At 35.1% G+C, this 22,477-nt stretch overlaps 1 protein-coding gene across 3 annotated transcripts in view; it reads right to left on the reverse strand.

The window, feature by feature from the left end:
• Positions 1 to 22,477, reverse strand: part of DYNC1I2 (dynein cytoplasmic 1 intermediate chain 2) — a gene marked incomplete at its 5' end in the record, with an annotated part of 146,639 nt that overhangs the window by 36,575 nt on the left and 87,587 nt on the right. For 2 of the 3 annotated variants that reach the window (XM_080798521.1, XM_080798520.1), the window contains 3 exons: positions 4,243 to 4,333; positions 13,564 to 13,681; positions 16,257 to 16,403. In XM_080798521.1, coding sequence (XP_080654647.1) covers positions 4,243 to 4,333; positions 13,564 to 13,681; positions 16,257 to 16,403 — 356 coding nt within the window. Of the gene's footprint in view, positions 1 to 4,242; positions 4,334 to 13,563; positions 13,682 to 16,256; positions 16,404 to 17,591; positions 17,831 to 22,477 lie in introns of those variants that run through there. The other variant, XM_080798522.1, reaches the window with a different exon arrangement.

Genomic DNA, 22,477 nt, shown 5'->3' on the forward strand with positions numbered 1-22,477 from the left:
CTGCCTACTTGTGATCTCTGTCCGTCAAATAAATAAATAAAATTTTTAAAAAATAAAAAAATTAAAAATAAAAATGTAAAGAAAGATTTGGGGGTTTAAACAGGATTATGTATATGCAAAGAAAAGGTCACTATGAAGATCTACTTTGTACTAAGCAATAAACAGCAACAAACAGACTTTGTTAAATCAGAAGGGGTTCTATTAGGTGCTGCTCTCCAAGGAATATTCTGTCCCCAACCTTTACATTATATGACAGGTGTAGTTGTTACCAGTTACCTACAGCTCCTTGTTGAGGATGTCATTTAAGTCTAAAATTAAGCAAAACTTTACTTTAAAATATACCCAGTACTGAAAATACATTGCACAACATACAGAATTACGTTTATTACAGGCATCAGTAGACATATAAAGTAAAATTCCAATATAATTCAAAGCCTGAAAGGTAAACTGATTAAGAACGGGAAAAGAAACAAGAAACATGGATTACCCAAATGAGTAACTGTCAGCTACATTCTTGAGTTAACAAAAGTGACTAAGAGAACTAGAAACTTAACGAATTCAACTCTAAATCTGCAGAATTAGGGAGATATCACTTTTCACGGCCTTTTATATTTATTCATAAATTATAACCAGGCCAGAAATTTCTGGCATTTGGAAATAGTGATTCAGGTATGTCTTGACAGCATTTTTGGTAATGTCTAATATTTTTCCTATCCCTGAGTGTACTAATCTTGGACTGTCTGCCAGTTAACAGAGTTCAGTGTGTGGTTTCATACATCTCACACAACTTCATGTGTTTTCCTGGGATACTTCTTCTTATTCTCTTTATTCTTTCATTACCAACATGCCTGCTCAATTCAAATTCATTGTTTCATTCTCAGATCTTAGGATTCTTTTCAAGGGCCATATATTTAGAAATGCTATTATTTTGCTGCCAATAGCACCAATTAATCAACAAGATTAATTCTCTCTCTACTATGGAATCCAGAGATGATATAGTACAATTCATAGTTTTTACTCTTATATGTATACACATAATACATTAAAAAGAACATATGCAGCCCTCTTGAAAATTAATCTATGGTCTCAAAGGAGACAATGTATGTAGTAAGATTACCAGGTCATCTCATTCAAAAAGAGGAATTTTTTTTTTGCCCTCCTATTAAACTGAGAGGAAACTAAATTTTACATCATTCTCTAATAAGAACAAACCCCTAAAGGTATTTAAATACCTGTTTTTTTGTTTCATAACTTATCATTAAACATTTATACTCAAACAAACACAAGTTAGCACACTATGCTTGGAACTTTTCAGTACAGTGAGTAATATCTTTAAATTAATGATGTAATCACTAGCATGTAAGTTCCATGAAGGCAAGGACCATGAATATTTTATTTTCTGTGGTAACCTATACAATATTGAACATTAACTTGGCAATTTGATGGAATATGTGTTCTATATGCAAATAAATATTTTTCTTAACAGTATTTACTCCCTGTACCAATTCACAATATTCCAATGGGTCTCCAATAAACTCTAGGTTTCCCAATGAAACTCAGAAGGACATGTTCTAATTCACATTAATTTCAAAAACCAGGGAATGCCTGGATGGCTGAGTTGGCTGGACATCCAACTACTGGTTTTGGCTTAGGTCATGACCTCAGGGGTCACGGGATCAAGCTTCATGTTGGGGCTGCGTACTCAGTGGGGAGTCTGCTTCAGTTTCTCTCCCTCTGACCCTCCCCCTGCCTGCATTCCCTTTCTCCCTCTCAAATAAATAAATCAATCTTAAAAAAAAAGAACAAAATCTAGTAGAAGTTACATAGTTTTGAAAGCAAACTTACTAATGTGACATTCAAAATAATCTTTCTACCATTCAAAATCAAGAACACAGAGTTCAAAATGAACACAGTATAATATCTACATAAAAATAATTTATAATACAAGTAAATTTAATGAACATAAAATTATCTGGGTAAATATTTGTACTATAAAGCTGTAGAAGGGGGGAAAAAGGCTTCTCTTGAAAATACCACTTGCTTATTAGCAAAGAAATACTAACATATTTGCACAAAAACATAAAAGTATGAGGTATGAAACAAATTAGTCTTAAAAACGAGTTTAGACTAAATAAAGTTAGCCTTTAACATACAATATAATATATACTATTGTATAAGGTACTATTATTTCTAAAAAAAAAGTTTTGATTTTTTTTAAATGATGGTTATATTATTTATTTCCAATGACAGTAAAATTTAGATTTCCAATTTCGGTTCTATTTACAAAACAGTTCTGGAAAACACATCTCAAATCCAAACTGGTGAGACCTTTTTGTCTTCTAATTGTTCATGATAACCTGATTTGAACCAGAATTGATTAAAATATTGAATTTATTATCTAGCTCTCTTGCTTCTTTTTTCTTACCTTTTAGGTACTCATTATAACTTCAATCAGAGGAACTCAGGCACAAAGAAGATAAAACTTCTCAAGTTTATTTCTTATTAAGAGGTATGTTAAGAGATTCTTCTTCTGAGGACATTTAACTTCCTGCCTAAAATAAGGATTCTGAATAAAGATTTTAACTATAGGGGCACCTATATAACCCACTATATAATTATAGTGGGTTAAATCCTCTGCCTTCGGCTCAGGTCATGATCTTAGGGACCTGGGATCTAAACCCGCATTGGGCTCTCTGCTCAGCAGGGAGCCTACTTCCCTTCCTTTCTCTCTGCCTGCTTGTGATCTCTGTCAAATAAACAAAAATCTTTAACAACAAAAAAAGATTTTTACTATGTTTAATCTCATTTCAGCTGACATGAGGAGTCAGAAAGTATGACAGTGTTTTTAAAAGGCTTGCTGTGTCTGTGTGTGTGTGACAAAGAGGAATAAGTAAAAGTACTTTCCCCAGTACAATGTTTGGAGAGAAGCTGAAATCTTACTGAACTTTTGGAAAGCAAGTCCCAACATGTGTGCAGGATCCTAAAACAAATATGAAATATGGTTTTATAAGGAAGACGTGAGGATGGGAAAACTTGACAGAAAACGTTTTTTTTAAGTGAGGTATAATTGACATACAATACTATATTACTTTCAGCTATACAAAAGAATGATTTGATATTTGTATATATTGTGAAATGATCACCACAATTCTAGTTAACATGTGTCAGCATACATAGTTACAAAAGTATTTTTTCTTGTCATAAGAAAAAAAAATTTTTTCAATAATTTATTTATTTTATTTTATTTTATTTTTTTATAAACATAAAATGTATTATTAGCCCCAGGGGTACAGGTCTGTGAATCGCCAGATTTACACACTTCACAGCACTCACCACAGCACATACCCACCCCAATGAAGAACTTTTAAGATCTACTCTCAGCAATCTTCAAATATGCAATATAGTATTATTAACTGTAATCACCATGCTGCACATTACGTCCTCATGACTTACTTATTTTATAACTAGAAGTTTGTACCTTTTGAAACTCTTCAACCATTTTGACCATTCCTTATCCCTCACCTCTGGCAACCACCAATCTGTTCTCTCTATCTATGAGCTTGGATTTCTTTGGTTTTGTGTTGTTTTTTTACATTTCACACATAAGTGACATAATTCAGTATTTGTCTTTCTCTGACTTATTTCATTTAGCATAATGTCCTCATGACAGTAAACACTCCTGTTTCCTTAACAGTTAACTCTATTTGATAATTTTGTGCAGTATTATTTTCTATCCTGATTAAACTAGTGACTCAATAGAACATAATTGAAGTGTTTAACTGAACTGTTTAGATTTTCAATTACTGAATGGACAACTAAGTACAACAGAGGTTTCACATTATTTATAAACTATTTTACATTATTTTTATACTAGTCATACCATAATATTTATACTATTTTATACTATCATACACTATTTATACTGTTTATATTGTATTATACATACAAAACATTCACACAATAGCCTATGACGTATGCTTAGACATAAAAAAATTAAATCAATTAACATCTCTATTTTAATAAAAATAATTAGTGTAAAATCAGTTAACTATTCAGCCTAAATTAATCAAGAGGGACAGCTAAAATACTATCAAAAAATTTCCCCTAATTTAAAATAAGTGTCTATGCCACTAAGATTTCAAAATGTTAGTTTTAACATAGCTATTTAGAGTCCCTCTAAAGCATCAACAGTATGCTTTAAATGTATTCTATCATTAAGCTATTAGAAGAAATTTACTGTACCTAGATCCCACTGCGCCATCTCCAGAGTCTTGGCTTCCAGCTTCACTTGGTGTGCTCACAGATTTGGAGGATGGAGACATAGGAGGAGGGACTAAATAGTGAAATAGACAGGTATCCGCTGTTACTACACGGAGAGGTTGCTCAGCTTATGACGTTTCAAAAGTAATTTAACATGAAGTAATTAACAAAAGAGAAAAAAATGGCAAACCAAAAACCAAAAATATATGAATGAAAATGAACAGTAGAAAGAAGAGGAGAAAGATAAAGTTAACAATGCATGCTGACAACTCATGCAATTTCTCTGGCAAAATGCATTTGGGTTTTATATATTTAAAAAAAAAAAAAAAGCAAGATTATGAAAGGATGCATCTTCGTCCCAGCCAACACCAAATGTGGGCACTAATTTTCAAAGGAGTGCATTCCTTCCCCCCTTTCTAACTTTTCACTTTTAAGATCACCAGATTATAAATACTACTGATAATTGTTATCAAAATTAAAACTCTGAAATATTCTTCAAAAGTCATTTACCCTTAGTTTTCTGAGATTTATTTTAAAATGTTAATTTTTGTCCAATAATTTTTATTTCAGAAATTAATGCCTTAAATGATTTCATTTTTCCTTTACCAAGAAAAGGGGCCAATTTAGGAAAAATGACCACAGCTAAAGGAATGGCTCCTTTAAAATGTCCATTAGTTTCCAACAATTTGGGTGAAAAATGCAAACAGGCCATAAAACAGCATGCCTTCTAGACATGATGCATAACATAAAGTGATACATGCAACTTAAATAAGGCAAGACTTATGGTAACTTCCTTACCCCAGTATTCAGAAAAAACTGAAGTGTACAGACAAAGATACAGACACCCAAAATATTCTTAATCCCTTCTTATAGAAAAATACACATTTTTCATAGTATATAAAACAAACAGCAAATGCTTTCCCCTAAATCAGCACTCTTAACATTATATATCAACAGTTAAACGTGCACATTTCATGCTATTACATTTGTAAAACATTTTGATTACCATTGCAGGAAGTATAGGAGGATCATCACTGCCATCTTCTGGTTAAATTTTACCATAAATGTCCCCAATCCCAAGTATCTTTTTAAAATAATTTTTCAGTATATAATATTAAGTGACTAACACATTTTATGTTGAGCTGCAAGCCCTTCTTTTAATAGACTATTAATAGAAAAGAAGGTAAGTTCCTAATTATAAAGGAACTAATCTAAAGAACTACATCTTTAATTAAAAATCTATGTTGGGGGATAGTCACACACACTGAACCCTTAAAATTATATTTAAATGTTTATACACGATACAATAAAAAAAGGTGGGTTTGCTAATTTAACAAAATGTACAAGTATAGTATGATAAATTACATCTTTTGCCTTTTTTTTTTTTTTTTTGGTACTGTAAACTCGACATCCAACCTGAGGCATGAACTCTCAACCCCGAGATTTAGAGTCACATGCTCTACTGACAGAGCTAGCCAGGTGTCCCTATGATGAATTACATCTTAAACACAGGCACAAAACTAATCATCCTTATTTTTCCAATGGCAAATTCTACTGGTAACCAATAGTAAGATCAGAGGAAAGAAAATCATAACTAGAATGCTTCCTGAGATACAGTGATTAAGTTTTGCTTAAATTCCAAAGACTATAAAAACATAATTGAATGTTTCTAATATTGTGACTACATCTCTCAGAAACAATGATAAAATCAGATCACCTTCACATAGTTCACAGGTGGATGGCACTGTGTTAGGTGCTGTGTATACAACTCAAAGTAGCTAAATATGATCTGCATCTAAAATAAAAGAACATTAATGTCTCTTAACTTCATTTAGGCTACATTCCTCATCTTTTTGTCTGTTTCTCAATGTGAGGCTTTCCCTAGTCTAAGTCCTAACTGATACAGAAATAAATAGTATCTTACTTGGTTAAAACTAAAATATAAAAAAATGTTACCTCAAATTCTTTATGGAAACAAGCTAAACAGTAATTATATGTACACAAATATACGAACCTAGCCAATAAAAGTGTCAGAAATAAAAGTTACCGAGATAAAAAATAAATTACAGGGGTGATACTACCAAATTATCATAGTTTATCAGCCAGAAGCAAAATTAATCACGATGGCATCACATCTGTAATTCAATAAAAACCTCCATCCCAGAACTGTATCATTTCTCACAAAAGATAGTTTTCAGGCCAGTTTATGGAAGAACTCATTAAAGACTCAAAGTTATTATCTGGCTCACCCACTTCATCTTGCAATAATAAATAACATATACTACAGAAGAGACAAACCTAGAAAAAGAAAATTACCATTATTGAAAAAGGAGTAATATTAACAGAAAAAAATGGAATGGTAGTGTTGTTTGGTCACTACCATATTGCAACCTAATTAGTCTAGAAAAATCAAAGATTACAGTAATTGCACAGTAAGGCAATGCCACCATACTCTCAGATTCAACAAACAACCCCTAAGAACAAACAGCATGAATTCAGGGAGGTTAAGAAAAACCTCTGAAATCATAGCCCCTCAAATCTCAAAAAAGACTCAATTTTAGAATTCATTTGTAAAGGTGGTTTAAGAGTCCAACCAGCTTTGAAAATAACAAAAGCCATTACTAATTAGCTTTTAACAAGTATCTGAGATATAATCTGCTTAATAAGAACAGCAATTAAGTCACATTACTTTTATTCCAGTCATATATGTATATATACACATATATACATAACATGTATACTCATTATATGTTATATATGTGTGTGTTTATACATATATGTATATATATACATATATATGGCCTAAAACAAGGCTTTAAAGAGCACAAAATAAAAGATTTAATATTAACATACGTGCGTATTTGAACAATTTTAAGCTTATTAGAAGTTTAGAGCAAAGATACTTATTTCCTTCTTTGAAAACCAGAGGAGAAATATGGAGTAAACTGAAAGACAAATCTACACCATAGCATTCACCAATCGTGTAAATAATATTGAAAGACTGTGACTCTTTAATTATCTAGAACAAAAACCCAATCAAGAAGGCCTTTCCTACCAGTTTAGATCTTGGCCTTCCAAGGATATAAAGTCATACATTGCTGCCTTTTGGCCTGCAAAGAAACACCTAGATATTTTTAAGCCAGAAAGCACCTAGGAATGCACCTAGATTTATGATTAGGATTAAGTTTGAGGTGGCCTCAGAACTATGCAAACGTCTCAGAGATGAAGGATGACGCACAGCCCAATTATTTTTTGAGTAGAAGAAAGCCTCTGGCAAGACGGGGCTTTTGCCAGGAAGGAGAACCTAGGAAAGGTGAACAGCCAAGGAAAGTGAATGTAGGGAGTACAAGCTGGTATGAGACAGTGAAATGGGAAGGAGTGACCTTCTGAGATAACCCCAAAGTTGTAAGGCCTCCTCTAGCTAATCTAGGATACTTACCACTCAAACACAGCCCACACTACAATAATAACCCCTTGTGGATACTCTTAGCCTGGAATAGTAACATTTAACTTTTTTGTAACTCCCTCTTTTCATCCTTAAAGGTATTGCTTTAAACCTTAACTCTCCTAAATATTAATTTCTCCCTTTTTATGGCCTTTTCTTCTGATAATGAAGATTAAATATCCTCCACTAACCTCTAAATGTTTTATTTCCTTTATTCTCTTCGATGTAATTCAGAGCATCCGATAAATTTTTTTAAAGAAATTAATAAAAATAAAATCCTGTGGTATTAAAATACTATAAAGAACCATTTGTTAAAATTAGGCTAAAAATGAAGAAATGAGTTGGTACATAGAAAGCACTCATTCCATCTAAGAATCAGATAAATAAGTACTAGGTATATACTATACAACATGATGACTCTAGTTAAACACTGTTATATGATATGTAAGAAAATTATTAAAAGAATAGATTCTAAAAGTTGCCATGAGAAGAATTTTTTTTTCTGCTTAGTATATCTGTATGAGATGATGAATGTTAACTAAACCTACTGTGGTAATTATTTTATAATATATGTAAATCAAACCATCATACAACGTAACTTAAACTTACATAGTGACATATGTCAAATATTTCTCAACACCGTGGAAAAAAATGAGATTTAAGGTATTCAAAAGTCACAAGGGTTGCACGGGAAATAAATGATGCAATTCTTGTTTTTGACTAGCAAAGTTCTTTTGTTTTTTCCTAGTAAAAGAAAATCCTGATAATAAACTATCATACGAATCAATGTTCTGCAGCCTACTGATACAGACTCAGGCTATAGGATACTTGGCAGTGTATGTTTTCATCTCTTTACAAGATGGTTAAGACAGTAGTTACACATACAAAAGAGATTCACTTTATTTTTTTCAATCATCAATGCTTAGTAACTCCATATTGAATATAACATGTCTTGAAAGTTGTACCTAAAATTAACTTTCTTAAGACTGGCCACTTAAATTTAGTTTAAAAAAAAAAAAAAGCCATGCTTCTTTTATGAAATGGTCATATTTCAATTTCCATTATGCTTTTTCTGAAATTTAAACAATCAGATTTTGGTTTTGCTTTTAAAGCAGATGGCTTTTATTTGGCCTTACAAGAAGAAAGACATATGAACTAATAATAATCCCACAAACATTTAAGTGTCTATTCTGTGCTGGACACCAGGGATAAAAATGTTATATTCTCTGCTTTCAAGGATCTCTGACAAAAAGCAGTCAACTCACCAAATAAATAAGAAACTACCAATGATGAGAAGCTAAAAGAGATTTTATTAGCTATAGCTTTTTTAAAAAATTCTTTTCAGAATTAAAAAAAAAAAGAAAAAAGTCTATTTTAGGAAAAGAGATTGATATTTTTAATAAATCCTCTTGAATATTCTAGCGGTATTTTTACACCTCTATAATTTAAAAATATTGACTAAATACATTCTGTAGTGAAAAGACAAACAAGTATCCATCCTAAGTCATGATATAAGATGTACTTTTTATTTTGAGCTACGGTCAAAAAAGTTTGGTAGACACTGCCTTCATCTGTATCCTGTATTCTTCAAGCCTAATTTTAAATAAATACTGGAAAGATCTTTAGGAATCTGTCAGAGAACAAAAGAAGGTGATAACCACACAACCCATTTAATATGGTTAACCATTATAGATATAACCATTATATCTATTATAATGGCCAGACAAGATATAATAAAAGGAAAAAAATTACATGCATGATTCTGAGTAAATATGCAGAACTCCTAAATAAAATATTTGCAAATGCATTCAGCAATGCATAAGAAAAAATCATCTCGGGGCACCTGGGTGGCTCAGTCGTTAAGCATCTGCCTTCAGCTCAGTTCATGATCCCAGAGTCCTGAGATTGAGCCCTGCATCAGGCTCCCTGCTCGTCGGGAGGCCAGCTTCTCCCTCTCCCACTCTCCCTACTTGTATTCCCTCTCTTGCTGTCTCTCTTTCTGTGTCAAATAAATAAAATTTTTTTTAAAGATTTTATTTATTTGCCAGAGAGAGAGAGTACACACAAGCAGGCAGAGAGGCAGGCAGAGGCAGCGAGAGAAGCAGGCTCCCTGCCGAGCAAGGAGCCCGATGCGGGACTCGATCCCAGGATCCTGGGATCATGACCTGAGCCAAAGGCAGCGGCTTAACCAACTGAGCCACCCAGGCGTCCCTGAATAAATAAAATCTTTAAAAAAAAAAAGGCAAAAAATCATCTCATAACTAAGTTGTTTATTCCAGAATGTAAGCATGCTTTTACATTAGAATGCTATCATTATAAATCATCAAATTAGTACATTAAAAGGGAAAAAAAGCATATGATCATGTCAAAATATGAGAGACCTATGAATCTGTTGCAAATATTCTGGCAGTTTTAAAGAAAGTCCAAATTCTTTGTGAATTCCAATTGACAGAAGAATGTAGTGGAACTGATCATTTCTTTTTTTTTTTTTTTAATTTATTTATTTGACGGACAGAGATCACAAGTAGGCAGAGAGGCAGGCAGAGAGAGAGGGGGAAGCAGGCTCCCCGCCGAGCAGAGAGCCCGATGTGGGGCTCGATCCCAGGACCCTAGGATCATGACCCGAGCCGAAGGCAGAGGCTTTAACCCACTGAGCCACCCACGTGCCCCAGAACTGATCATTTCTAAGAGTAAGTCATAAAAATAACGGCTTTTTCCTGGCTTTCTTTATCTTTGGATTGCTCACTTTGGAGAACCTGACATTCTGCAAGGATACTCCTGCAGTTCTGTGGAGTGGCCCATGTGGACAGGAACTCAGGTCTTTCACCAACAACAGCCAACACCAACATGCCAGCTATGTGAGTAAGGCACCTTGAAAGCATATCCTAGCAGCAGGCAAGCCTTCAGATGCCTGCAGCTCTGACTGACATCTTGACTTCAATGCCATGAGATACCCTGAGCCACAACCACTCAGCTAAACCACTACCAAATTCCTGATAGGCAGAAACTATGAGAGATAATAAATATTATTGCTTTTTAAAAAAATCAAACCAATACAGAAATAAATAGAAAACTTGAATAGACTACAACCTTAAAAGGGACTTAAAATGATGAATAACCTCTGCTCTCAACTACCCCCTGAAAAAAAAAAGTTGTAATCCCAGGCAGTTTTACAGTTGAATTCTACCAAGTTTTAAAGGAACAGGTAACATCTACCCTTTAAAAGCTATTCTACAAAATATCACAAGGTAAAGCTGTCCAATTTATTTTAAAATCATAACTGCCAATGAATACAGGCAGTACAAGAAAATTACACAGAATACTTAAGTCAGAGTAACTGAAACTGTGGGTTAATAGTATAGAATCAAACCAAGTGGATGAACAGTGAAAATAGAGAGCCCAGAAATGTCATGAATATATGGGAAGTGATTGTATGACAAAGTTGGCATCAGTATCAGTAAGGAGAAAGGAGGACTATTTAATAAATGGAACTGAGGAAATTAGCTAACTATATAGAGAAGAACTAGATTGGATCCCTAACTCATACTATATTCAAAAATATAATCCAAACATCTAAAGGTAAAGGCTGAAATTATAAAGCCTAACAGAAAAAAATGTAGGAAAATATATATTGTGTCTTCAAAGAAAGGATTTCTTAAAAAAAAAAAAAAAAAAAGACCAAAAGCACAAAAAAGGGTTATAATTGGCAGGTCTAACTAAAATCAAAATGAAGGATCTGAACACATTAAAAAGAAGAATTAGGTTCCATGAAAGATACTATAAACAGAGTTAACAGGTAATAGACCGGGAAGTTTTTTTTTTTAATACTACAACAAAGAAGACCTCCCCTAAAATATACAAGGAACTCCTGCAGCAAGATAAAGAATTCTAATAGTAAATGGGCTAAATACATGAATATGCAACTCATAGAAGAGAAAATAATAGATACTTGAGAAATGGTTAACTTCACTATAAACAGATAAATTTATATTAAAACATTTTGGTATACTACTTTATACCCATTCAAGTTGGCAAAAATTGGAAAGTCAGAAAACATCAGGTGATGATGTGGATATGGTAAAATAGTTACTTTCTCATTCACTGGCACTGGGAGGGTAAACTTGTAGTCATTCTTGAGAGTGGTATGTAGACTCTAATAAATGTAAAGTAAGCTTATACACAATAACACAGCAAATCAATTCTTAGGCATACATCCCATAGAAACTCTTCCACAGTTCTCAAAAGTAAAGTATGTATTCTTCGCAGTGTTTACTGTGATAGCAAAGAAATGGAAGCAATCTAAGTGCCTATCACTTGGGGAACAGATAAGTAAAATATGGTATATAATGGAATACCATGCATCAGTCAAAAATAAGTAACTAGATCTGTATTTAGCAACATGGGTAGGTCTCAAATGCTGCTTAACAAAAAGATACAAACAGAACGATACATATAACACAATGTGTTTATGTGTATAAAACATACATGCACACATATATATATGAAATCTTGAAGTATGTAAACACAGGTAGGACAGATTAAAAGCACATATGTTAAAAATGCAAAAATGGGTACTTAAGCAAGACTGGGGAGGGGGATGGAACTGGAGATGGGGAATAAGGAAAAAACACGTACACTCACACACACACACACCTCTGAAGAATGGTCTTTCAAGACTTGATAATGGAGGAGGGCCATGAACTGAGAGATATGAGCAAGTGAATTCAGTAAAACTGAAATACTAAAAATAGAAAAGGGAAAAAAAAATCCCACAGGAGGAAAACAAAGCCAGCGACAGAAAAACTGATCAAAGACTACACAACTAAAGAGAAACTTGCTTTAGTTACTATTTTATTAACAATACTGTTCTCACTCATTTACTTTTAAAATTGCAATATGAATGTAAACTTATTAAATAAAGACATATACATATATTTCAATCTTCAAATGCTATCATTACGGAAAAGGCAAATGAGTTGAAAGAAGTAACAAGAAGCAGACCATGAGAGTAACCAGCTTTTTCATCTTGAAACCTTTTAGAAATATCAGCTCTAGAAACAGTTATGTTGTAGTTCACGAAGGCAAACAGCAGTTATTATTTCTGGTATTTGTTCCCCGAACTAGATGGAATTAGCCGCCGACAAACTAACCCTAAATGACAAAGACCATGTCAAACTAAAATACTACATAACAGCATCCAGGTTAGAATTATTTTAAGTAAGTGTTTAATGCTTTCTGACATGTAACTAGATTGTCTTCAGTACCTCTACTATTTCAGCTTTTTGGTTTAGTACTCTTATCAAAATGAATGGCCCAAAAAAGAACAAGTCAAACTGCTGCATAAAAGGCTACCAATATTATTTCCCTTATTAGCAACGAGAGCAGAAGGCTATCTTTTCCTTCCCCTCCTATATCTCTGAACACTAACATACTTTTAGAATTTTGATTCACTATACCTCTCTTTAACCTACAGAAAAAAATATAGAGTTAAGATCAGGAGTTATCTTTAAGCTAAATACAGTATGGCATAGAAACTTGTTCAACAAATGTTGAAATAAATTACTGATTTAATAAGAGAAGTCCAATGGTTGTTCAGTGTATGTTAATAAGTACACTTAATCTTGCAGCTCTCGTAAACAAACAAAATAACCATGTGTTGGCACATGTGAAAAAAGATAATTCTGAATAAAGTATAAGATTATTTTTAAGAGACACAAATTAGAAAAATATGCAAAATATATTAAAGTCAATGTATTCATCTCAAATATATCTGAGCTGAATAACATCTATTCTTATAAATGGATATATATTATAAGAATAACATCTATTCTTATAAATGGGTATATTCTTATCCTTACCAATGGGGGATTCTGGAGTTAGCCCCATGCTTTGAAGCAATGCTTCAGCTTCTCTTCTTTTTTTTTCAAGATCTGATTCTTCTTGCACAGGAGCAACTGCTTCCTTCTTCTGATCAGTCTATTTTTAAAGTTGAAAATTTAAATTTACATAGGCTATGTAACATTTCTTCTTGCAAAAAAAGGTATATTTTAAATAATGAATGAACACTGTTTACTCTTGGGGGGGGTGATTTGGTTTTGAATGCACATTACACTCATTACATGAAAACCATTCCCAGTAGAGTTCTAGTAAAAATCCAGCCAACTTCTATTTATCTACAGTATGAAATTGCTATTCACAGTTAGGAATTGTGGAAACCTCCCCCAGTGGCACACAAGCTTAGATGTAGGGGTGCCTGGGTGGCTCAGTGGGTTGAGCCTCTGCCTTCGGCTCAGGTCATGATCTCAGGGTCCTGGGATCGAGCCCCACATCGGGCTCTCTGCTCAGCACGGAGCCTGCTTCCCCCTCTCTCTCTGCCTGCCTCTCTGCCTACTTGTGATCTCTGTCTGTCAAATAAACAAATAAAATCTTTAAAAAAAAAAAAAAAGCTTAGATATAAATGCCACAACACTATAAAAAAATTACTTAATAGGTAACAAATTTTAAGTAAATGGACAATGTGATTTGTTGAAAATCAAGTATGAATACCTCAAACTTCTGTTTGAAGTCTTCATTGTATTTATGCAATTTTATGTAAAAGATGTTTGTCAAAAATTCACCTGGAAAAAGGTTTTTATTTTTGTTTTTTAAATTATAGGTCTTATTTTTATGGCAATGAAAAGATGGTTGAATTTGGTAAAGTTAAAATTCACTTTTGCATAATACAAAACATTTGTTATCAAAATTATTGCCAGCTTTTATTTCAGTCACTTATAGTTTTAGCAAAAATCTTCCAGGTAAACTAGATAAGCCTCAATAACCTCAGATCATCCAAAACATCTCAAATGAAATTTAAGCCTTCCAAGGGAAAGTTTTCTATATATACCTCAGATGTCTATTTTGTCTAGACAACTATTACTCATACAATTATCCACAGTGAATTCTGTCAATCATAATATTCTATGATACCACTTTAACTTAAAAAAGTCATCAGTGGGGGCGCCTGGGTGGCTCAGTGGATTAAGCCGCTGCCTTCGGCTCAGGTCATGATCTCAGGGTCCTGGGATCAAGTCCCGTGTCAGGCTCTCTGCTCAGCAGGGAGCCTGCTTCTCTCCCCACTCTCTGCCTGACTCTCTGCCTACTTGTGATCTCTCTCTCTGTCAAATAAATAAATAAAACCAAACCAAACCAAACCAAACAAAACAAAACACCTCCCTCTGTGTCTTTTAAAAAAAAAAAGTCATCAGTGGACTTCATCACAATAGCCAAACAGGCTCTATTATCAAGTTGACACTTTACCTGTATATATAGCAATGTATTAGTAGACTCACTGTTTAATACTATTAAGTTATCTCTTGTAATGTTTTATAACTTTTAAATCATCTATAAATCATATAGTAGATATCCCTAGACTATTTATGCCAATTATGGCCATCTTAGAAAACAAAAATCAAACACGCTCTCAGCACTGAAGGGTTTAAGGCTATAGAAACTACTTTGGAATGGCTCTATCGGACATGTTTCTTTTTTTTTTTTTTTTTTCAATCGGACATGTTTCTATCAGTTAACTTTTAATCAAAGAGCTAACTTAAACCTCCAACTTTCTTACAATAATATATCACAGAAAGGTTCAGAATAAATTAGAAAATTCTTCAAAGGCCTTTACAGCATCATAAAAATGCTGCATGCATATTAATTGTACTTTTAATTTTTCTGATTTTTCTTTTCCCTTAAGAGATTTCTAGAAATCTTGGTTATTGGCAATCAAATAGAAACCTTGGTACTAATGTCACACTTGGGACAAATTATCTTATGCTGATCATTTAAACATATTAATTTAAAACATACCTGTGGTAAAAGTATGCAAATCTGTCCAAATAGTTGGGAAAAATGTACATATCCATACAGCAACAAGTAAAATATCTCTAGCTCAGAGTCAATGTATATTTGCCATACATGACAAAATGGTGATGTGAAAAATCAGAAGACATACCTATCTGGTCTATCCTTAAGGTAATATCAGACCTACTGCTTGGCAAAAATATTTCAAGGAAAATGTTTCATAATGAAAGAGATAACAAATTCCCTAATCAATTAAATAACCTATTATATATTTCTCTTTTCTATTATTTATTCTGACAGATTGTTAGCAGTGCAGACTAGCAAAGCATTCAGATAAGGAAATTCAAATTCCAAACTAAGTTATAATATATATGCCATGTTTTATGAGCTATTACAAGGCAGATGTCCCTTAATTTATATAATAAACATACACCTAGAAGAGAAATATGTAGATTGAGTTTTATAAACCAAATCCTCAAAATGCATCAATCTATACAAAATATTTTTATTCAGTAAAAAAATCATATTTTAATTCATTAATTTTGTCATTTTCACATACCTGGCTTCTTTAAAGTAAAATTCACCTACAGTGCCATATTTGCAGTCACAACTGCTGGATTTTTAACTATTCTGAAAGTATTACATAAAGGTGTAAGTATTTGATATTAAATCCAATTATTTTACATTGTTTACTTAAAAAAATAAAACATACTTCCTTTTTCTTCCTTTCTTCTTCTTTTCTCTTCTTTTCCTCTCTGATTTGGGCCAACCGCTGCTTCTTCCGTTCCAATTCTGCCTTTAATTCACTTTTGTCCGACATGTTCGTGACCTTAAAAAACATATAATCATTTACAATCATTATTACGTTGGTAAAAGTAGCGCTCTTTTACAAAATACATGTTCAAGAAGAAAATTGTCTCAAGAGGCCATGTAGTTCACTGCTATCAAAAGACAACATATAAACTCTTTTTAAATATGGAAGCATATATATTACTAAGTCTTGAAAAACATTATAAAGAAATGTACGTAAATATTCAGAATTGAACAAAGTAGCTAGCACCAAGCTAGCTCTTCACATGCCCAGATTTAACACAATGTCTCAGACTCTTTTTTTTTTTTTTTTGACAGACAGAAATCACAAGTAGGCAGAGAGGCAGGCAGAGATGGGGGGAGCAGTCTCCCTGCTGAGCGGAGAGCCCGATGTGGGACTCGATCCCAGGACCCTGATATCATGACCTGAGCTAAGGCAGAGGCTTAACCCACTGAGCCACCCAGGCACCCCACACAATGTCTCAGACTCTTAAAACAGAGGACATGGGTTGGCATTAAGGAGCTCTTAGGCTATACGACATAGAGCAAATCTATTACCAGTTTTGCATTCATCCCTAAAATTTTGATTTAAAAAAATATGCGGTCAGACAAAATTCCCGTAAATGACGTGTAACAGTAATACTATTCAGGACAAACAAAACAAAATTTACCATGATTAACTATCAAATATATTCAAAGTAAGTATACTTTTAGTCAAAGCCCAACAGCAAAGTCTGACCAGCTCATCCTCCCAGGCCGGAAGCTCCGTGACTGACAAGTTCACTTTCTCAAAACTACAAGGAAGAGAAAGCCTCTGTCATTTTGTGCTACAGCTTCCACGTTTGGGCACTTTGCAACATACACGGCAAGGGAAGGCGCTGTCAACGCCGTGTACGAATGACTTTTATTTATAAAATGGGGGCAAGGTGGAAAGGAGTCACTTTTCCCCTGAGGTCACCACCAAGAGGGCGCGGTCCAGGATACGGCGTCTAGGAGGGAGGCCACTGGGCGCCAGCAAGCCTCGAAGCTCTGCGGGCCATCCTCCGGTGAATCAAGAAGGGAAACCAGTGGTCTCGTCTCCCCTGGCCTTCCTGAGTCACCGCACCTGGCTCTCCCCGCCTCTCCTTCGGGAGCCGGGCCGGGCAGCGCTGTCAGCAGGAACTGCCAAACCGCCCTTTGAGCCCGGACATGACACACAGAAGGCCGAAAAGCGTTGAAGCTAGCACAGTCAACTCACCTGTCAGTTGGCGCGATGGGAGAAAGAGTCCGTCCGCCTGAAACGTCCCTCTCCTTTACTCCCAACTCCCAAGAGTCGCAGCCACTAGCTCCGCGGCTTTCCGAAGCACACAAAGAGGGATGGGCGGCGGCTACTACGGCGAGAGCTTAGGGACAAACAGCTTCACCAGAACTAGGTCGCTCCCAGAAAGAAGGGGTGGAGTCCTGCTGCGTGAATTTCAGCCTCTCCGTAAGTTACCTCTGTAAAGTAGAAACCGAGAGATAAGACAATGAAACCACTCAGTCTAGTGTCTCGAAGTGTTTCCACTTTTCCAAGAACTGGAAGAATACGCCTGATGTCCTTCGGCTAGGTAAGCAACCACACACCCTCGCCTATACCGATGCAGACGACCGGAGAGAACTACAATTCCCAGCTACAAGGGACTCCTGCGTGCCACGAGCAATGCATTCTGGGAGTTATGGTCGCTGGTAGTCGCAAAGCATGCCGGGACATGTAGTGTTTTTCTAGGCTTGCGGTTTCCCACTTCAAGGCCTTCTATCTTAAGTATTCCCGAGAGAAGCTTCCAGGACTTCCCTTTAACGTATTCTGGTCCGTCGGTCAGTGCTCACAAAATCGTATGTGTTATATGTTAAGATCTTTGACTCAACATTGGCCAGATTTTAAGAAGGGTTCTTTCCCAGTGGTGAACTTACGTATTTCACTGCACATGGAGAACATTTTTTAAGGATATATACACCAGTTTTAGGGAAAAATGCCTTATAGAGCTTTCATGTGGCATCTAAGGCAATAGCTAAAATATAAAACTAAATTTTGAAAATGTAGTGTAACCCATTCCGTCAGAAATGTAACCGTTTGTCTTTAATTAGAAAAAGATTTGGGGGGGGTGCCTGGGTGGCTCAGTGGGTTAAGCCTCTGCCTTCGGCTCAGGCCATGATCCCGGGATCCTGGGATGGAGCCTCTGGGATCGAGCCCCGAATCCGGCTCTCTGCTCGGTAGGGAGCCTGCTTCCCCCTCTCTCTCTGCCTGCCTCTCTGCCTACTTATGATCACTTTCTGTCAAATAAATAAATAAATAAAATCTTTTAAAAAAGAAAAAAGCAAAAGATTTGGAAGTCTTTACTCAGTTTTTACTAGTATTCTTGAGCGGTTGTAAACTTGCTTAGCTGGAGTGTTACAGTTAGGAAAATTCGCAGTAAAAACTTTTTTTTTTTTTTTTAAAGTGGGCGTGTGTAGCCCAATGCTGGGCCTGAACTCAACACCCTGAGATCAAGACCTGAGTCAAAATTAAAGTCTAGAGTCAGGTGGTCCAACCAAATAAGCCACCCAGGCACCCCAGCAATAAAGACTTCTAATCCCCATATCTTCTAAGTTTCATCATGTACACATGGAAAATTCATTTGAGTCTACAAATAAAGTGATTACTGTTGGAATAAATAAAAAGATAAATAAATGTTTATCAGCACTGCAAATAATTCTCCAGTACTTCATTGCAGTGTAGTAGGTATCATTGGATTTTCTCTCAAGAATTTTTGAAAAGGGAGAATTTTACACTATTGAAATAAATCATTTTGCACTATTGAGATGAAGCAAGAATGGTTTCCACAGCTGTTAGGTTTTTTAATATACAAAAAAGGAAAAGTTATTGGAATATGACTTTGCCATAAATTTAAGGGTCAATACACATTTTCAATTATCTTATTTAAATAAAGCAGTATTTGGAAACAAAGCTAACACCAAAGCAATGTCTTTCTTATATCCTAGAGGGACATTGCCCAAATCTCGGATTAACCTTTAGGATTTAAATTCTAAGCCCTTGGGCCAGTGCCTAGTCTTTTCCTTATCTTACCCTGCCTATATAAAAGATAAATATCTCAGAAATAAATTTGAGAAAGAAAATTCAATTTCAAGACTTTTCCCCATAACCTGAAAGTTCAAAGAGCCCTATAACTGTACTACCTTTTTTTCTTTGTAATATTTAGTTTTTAATTTTTATTTAGTTTTTTATTAATTTGAAAATTGTTAATGGTTGCCTACCATGTGCCAGGAATGATACTAGGTGCTGTATGTAAGACCTAAAATGCATATCTCTGTCAGGACACTCAGTTCAACTAAGTATTACAATGAGATTCAGTAGGGAAGTGATGGAAACATTCTGGAAAAGAAAAATTTCAGAAGGAGATGATTCCATAGCTCAATCTTTGATTTCAGAAGATTGAATAGAAGTTTACCAAACACAGAAGATGCAAAAAGTTGCCTTAGGAAGAGGAAGGAATATGACCAACGTACATAATATGAGAGCATGGACTACTGGAAAATCTGGAAATAATTCGTAATGACTGTAGGCTAGGGCAAGAATTAGGGAATTACGGAATGAAGTCACAAGTAGGGGCAAAGTCACATATCCTAGTTTAGAGTCCTGAAGATGATGTGAATCCACTGACAGACTTTAAATAGGAGGATGGTATAAGTTTAGCATACTAGACATTTGACCTTTGGAAGTGGTCTGAAGAAAGTATGATGTGATGGTATTTTTGGCCCTCAGACTCATTTCCTACCCTTCTTTGCCAACCTCTGTGCCTCTGGGAAGTGACCTCAGCTTCTTTGATGACTCCCTTGTAGTTGTGTTTAACTAATGAGAGGCTTAAGCAAGGTTATCAGAAGGCAGATAGAAGGTGAAATTTGGCATCTCTTCTCTACTTGTTCCCTCTGCTGATGTTCTATCTCCAAAAGTAGCTTCATTCATTCCTGGGTACAGCTCTTGCAAGTGGCCCCTCCTCCATGGCTCTACCTTTCACTGGGCTCTAGAAACTTTACTTTCTCATTTTGTCTCCTTAGCATCCCCTCTATAGCTAGTTACCAAGTGCCTCATCAACTCTTATTTCCTCACTTACCTATGTCAGCCTTTCTGTAACTGGTCCTTTCATTAATTATCTTTATTTGAACTCTTCGGGTGAATTCTGTTTCTTGCTGAGATTCTAACTGATACAGCTTGGTTGAATGGATGGCAGATGGAGAGAAGAGACAGGGTAGAGACTAGAAGCAGGGAATATAGTTGGAAGGCTTTTGGATGGAGCCAGAAACCACTTGTGTATGAGCCAATATATTTGCAGTGGGAATTAGGAAAAATAGACTGGAGAAATGTCAAGGTTGTGCTAGAATTTTAGAGCAATAAAATGGGTTAGGTATCCCATGACCTTCCTCTGGAAAATAAGTAAAAATGCTGATAAAATACCTTCCTTCTTGCTTCAATGAGCTGGCAAGAAAGTAAAGAGAACTTAGGATAAAAGAAGGTGGGAGCCCAGATGGCATATGCCTAACTTGGTGAATTTTCATAGTTTGTAGGCAGGAGACAACAAGAGACAAAGCCCAAGGCCTCCTCTAGACTGCTATTTCAAAAGAAAACCTCCCAATACATCCCTGATGGAAGAAATCTACCCTCTCTCCTGATTAAATGCCTAGCAACTTTGGAACTGATGGAATGGGAATGAGGAGGCAAATTTCTGAGAATGTGCAATCACAGGTGGGCCCTCACATGGCTTTTCAGCCTGAAATTTTAATACCTGGATAGTTCATGAAAACATGGGTTGAAAATTTGATTTAAAGTTATCCAGACTTATCACGTGCTCAGGTGCCTAGGAGAAGCAAACATGAATCCTTTTGGAGGGGCTCCTCTTATTCCAAGCTTTGAAGAATTCAACACTTTGAAGAATTCTACATAGATAAATTTTAAGAAATATGAGCTCAAAAAGCAGAAAACACACAAAGAAAGAAGGCACCAAAAGCAAGAGCCAACCAACCAGAACAACAGATACTAGAATAAGATCCACAAAAGCTTCTGATTTTAGGATATAAGACACAGAATATAAAATAAATATGGTTAAATATTGTAAAACATAAAAGAACTAAAAATATGACTAAAACAACAGATTTTTAAAAGAACCAACTAGATCATCTGGAAATTAACAATATACTAAATGAAATAAAAGACTCAATAGATGAGTTGAACATAGCTAAAGAGAGCAGTACTACCCTTATCTTAGGCCCTGTACTTTGGAGTTTGCTCTGGTCTTCATCCTGCCCCGAGGAATCTGAATGGCTAAGGATATGACCAGTCATATGAAATCTATATGCCCCCTTACAGATCATACTTCTGACACCAGGGACCCTGAAATTCCCACCTCAATTAGTCCTAAGCCTACTTCCAGTTCCTTAGGCGTTCCTCTTCTCCAGGTCTCTCCTCCTGAGGGTAAACTGCACTTTCAGGGGGTGGCCAAGAAATGGCTCTCATGGGGCAATAATGGGACCTGGATTTGTAGGTTGGCTGTCTAAGTATGTATATGCAATGGTTGTTGCAGTATGGAATGGCACTGAGGATAAAAAGAGAAGGGTGTGGAGTTAGCAGTTAGGAGTCCGCATTCCCTGTGCCACCATATTATAGGACAGAGCTCTAAGTATCCAAGAATTTTAAATTCAAACCTGGTTTTTGTCAAGATGGGAGGAGGGAATATATTTTATTTAATTTTTTGTTAGTTTAATTTCTGGCTTTTAAATGTGTTTCTGTATGATGTGGCCTTTCATTTGTACTTTTTACCAGGGTCCTAGAAATATTAGGAATAGATCAAGAAGAGAAAATGTTTGTGTTGGAGGGTAGTACTAAAGAAATTATCCAGAATGGCAGTACAGACAAAAAGGAATATGGGAGAAATATTAGAAATATGGAGGATAGGAAGAGAAGGTTTAACAAACATCTAATGAAGTTCTAGAAGGGAAGGGGAGAGAGGAGACAGCAGAAGCAATATCCAAAAAGGCACTTTTTTCAAAAGGGACAAAAATCACCAATCCACAAATTCAAGAATTCCAATTAGTTATAAATGGGATAAATAAAAC

This window comes from Martes martes (assembly GCF_963455335.1).
Source record: "Martes martes genome assembly, chromosome: 3".
NCBI classification, from domain to species: domain Eukaryota; kingdom Metazoa; phylum Chordata; class Mammalia; order Carnivora; family Mustelidae; genus Martes; species Martes martes.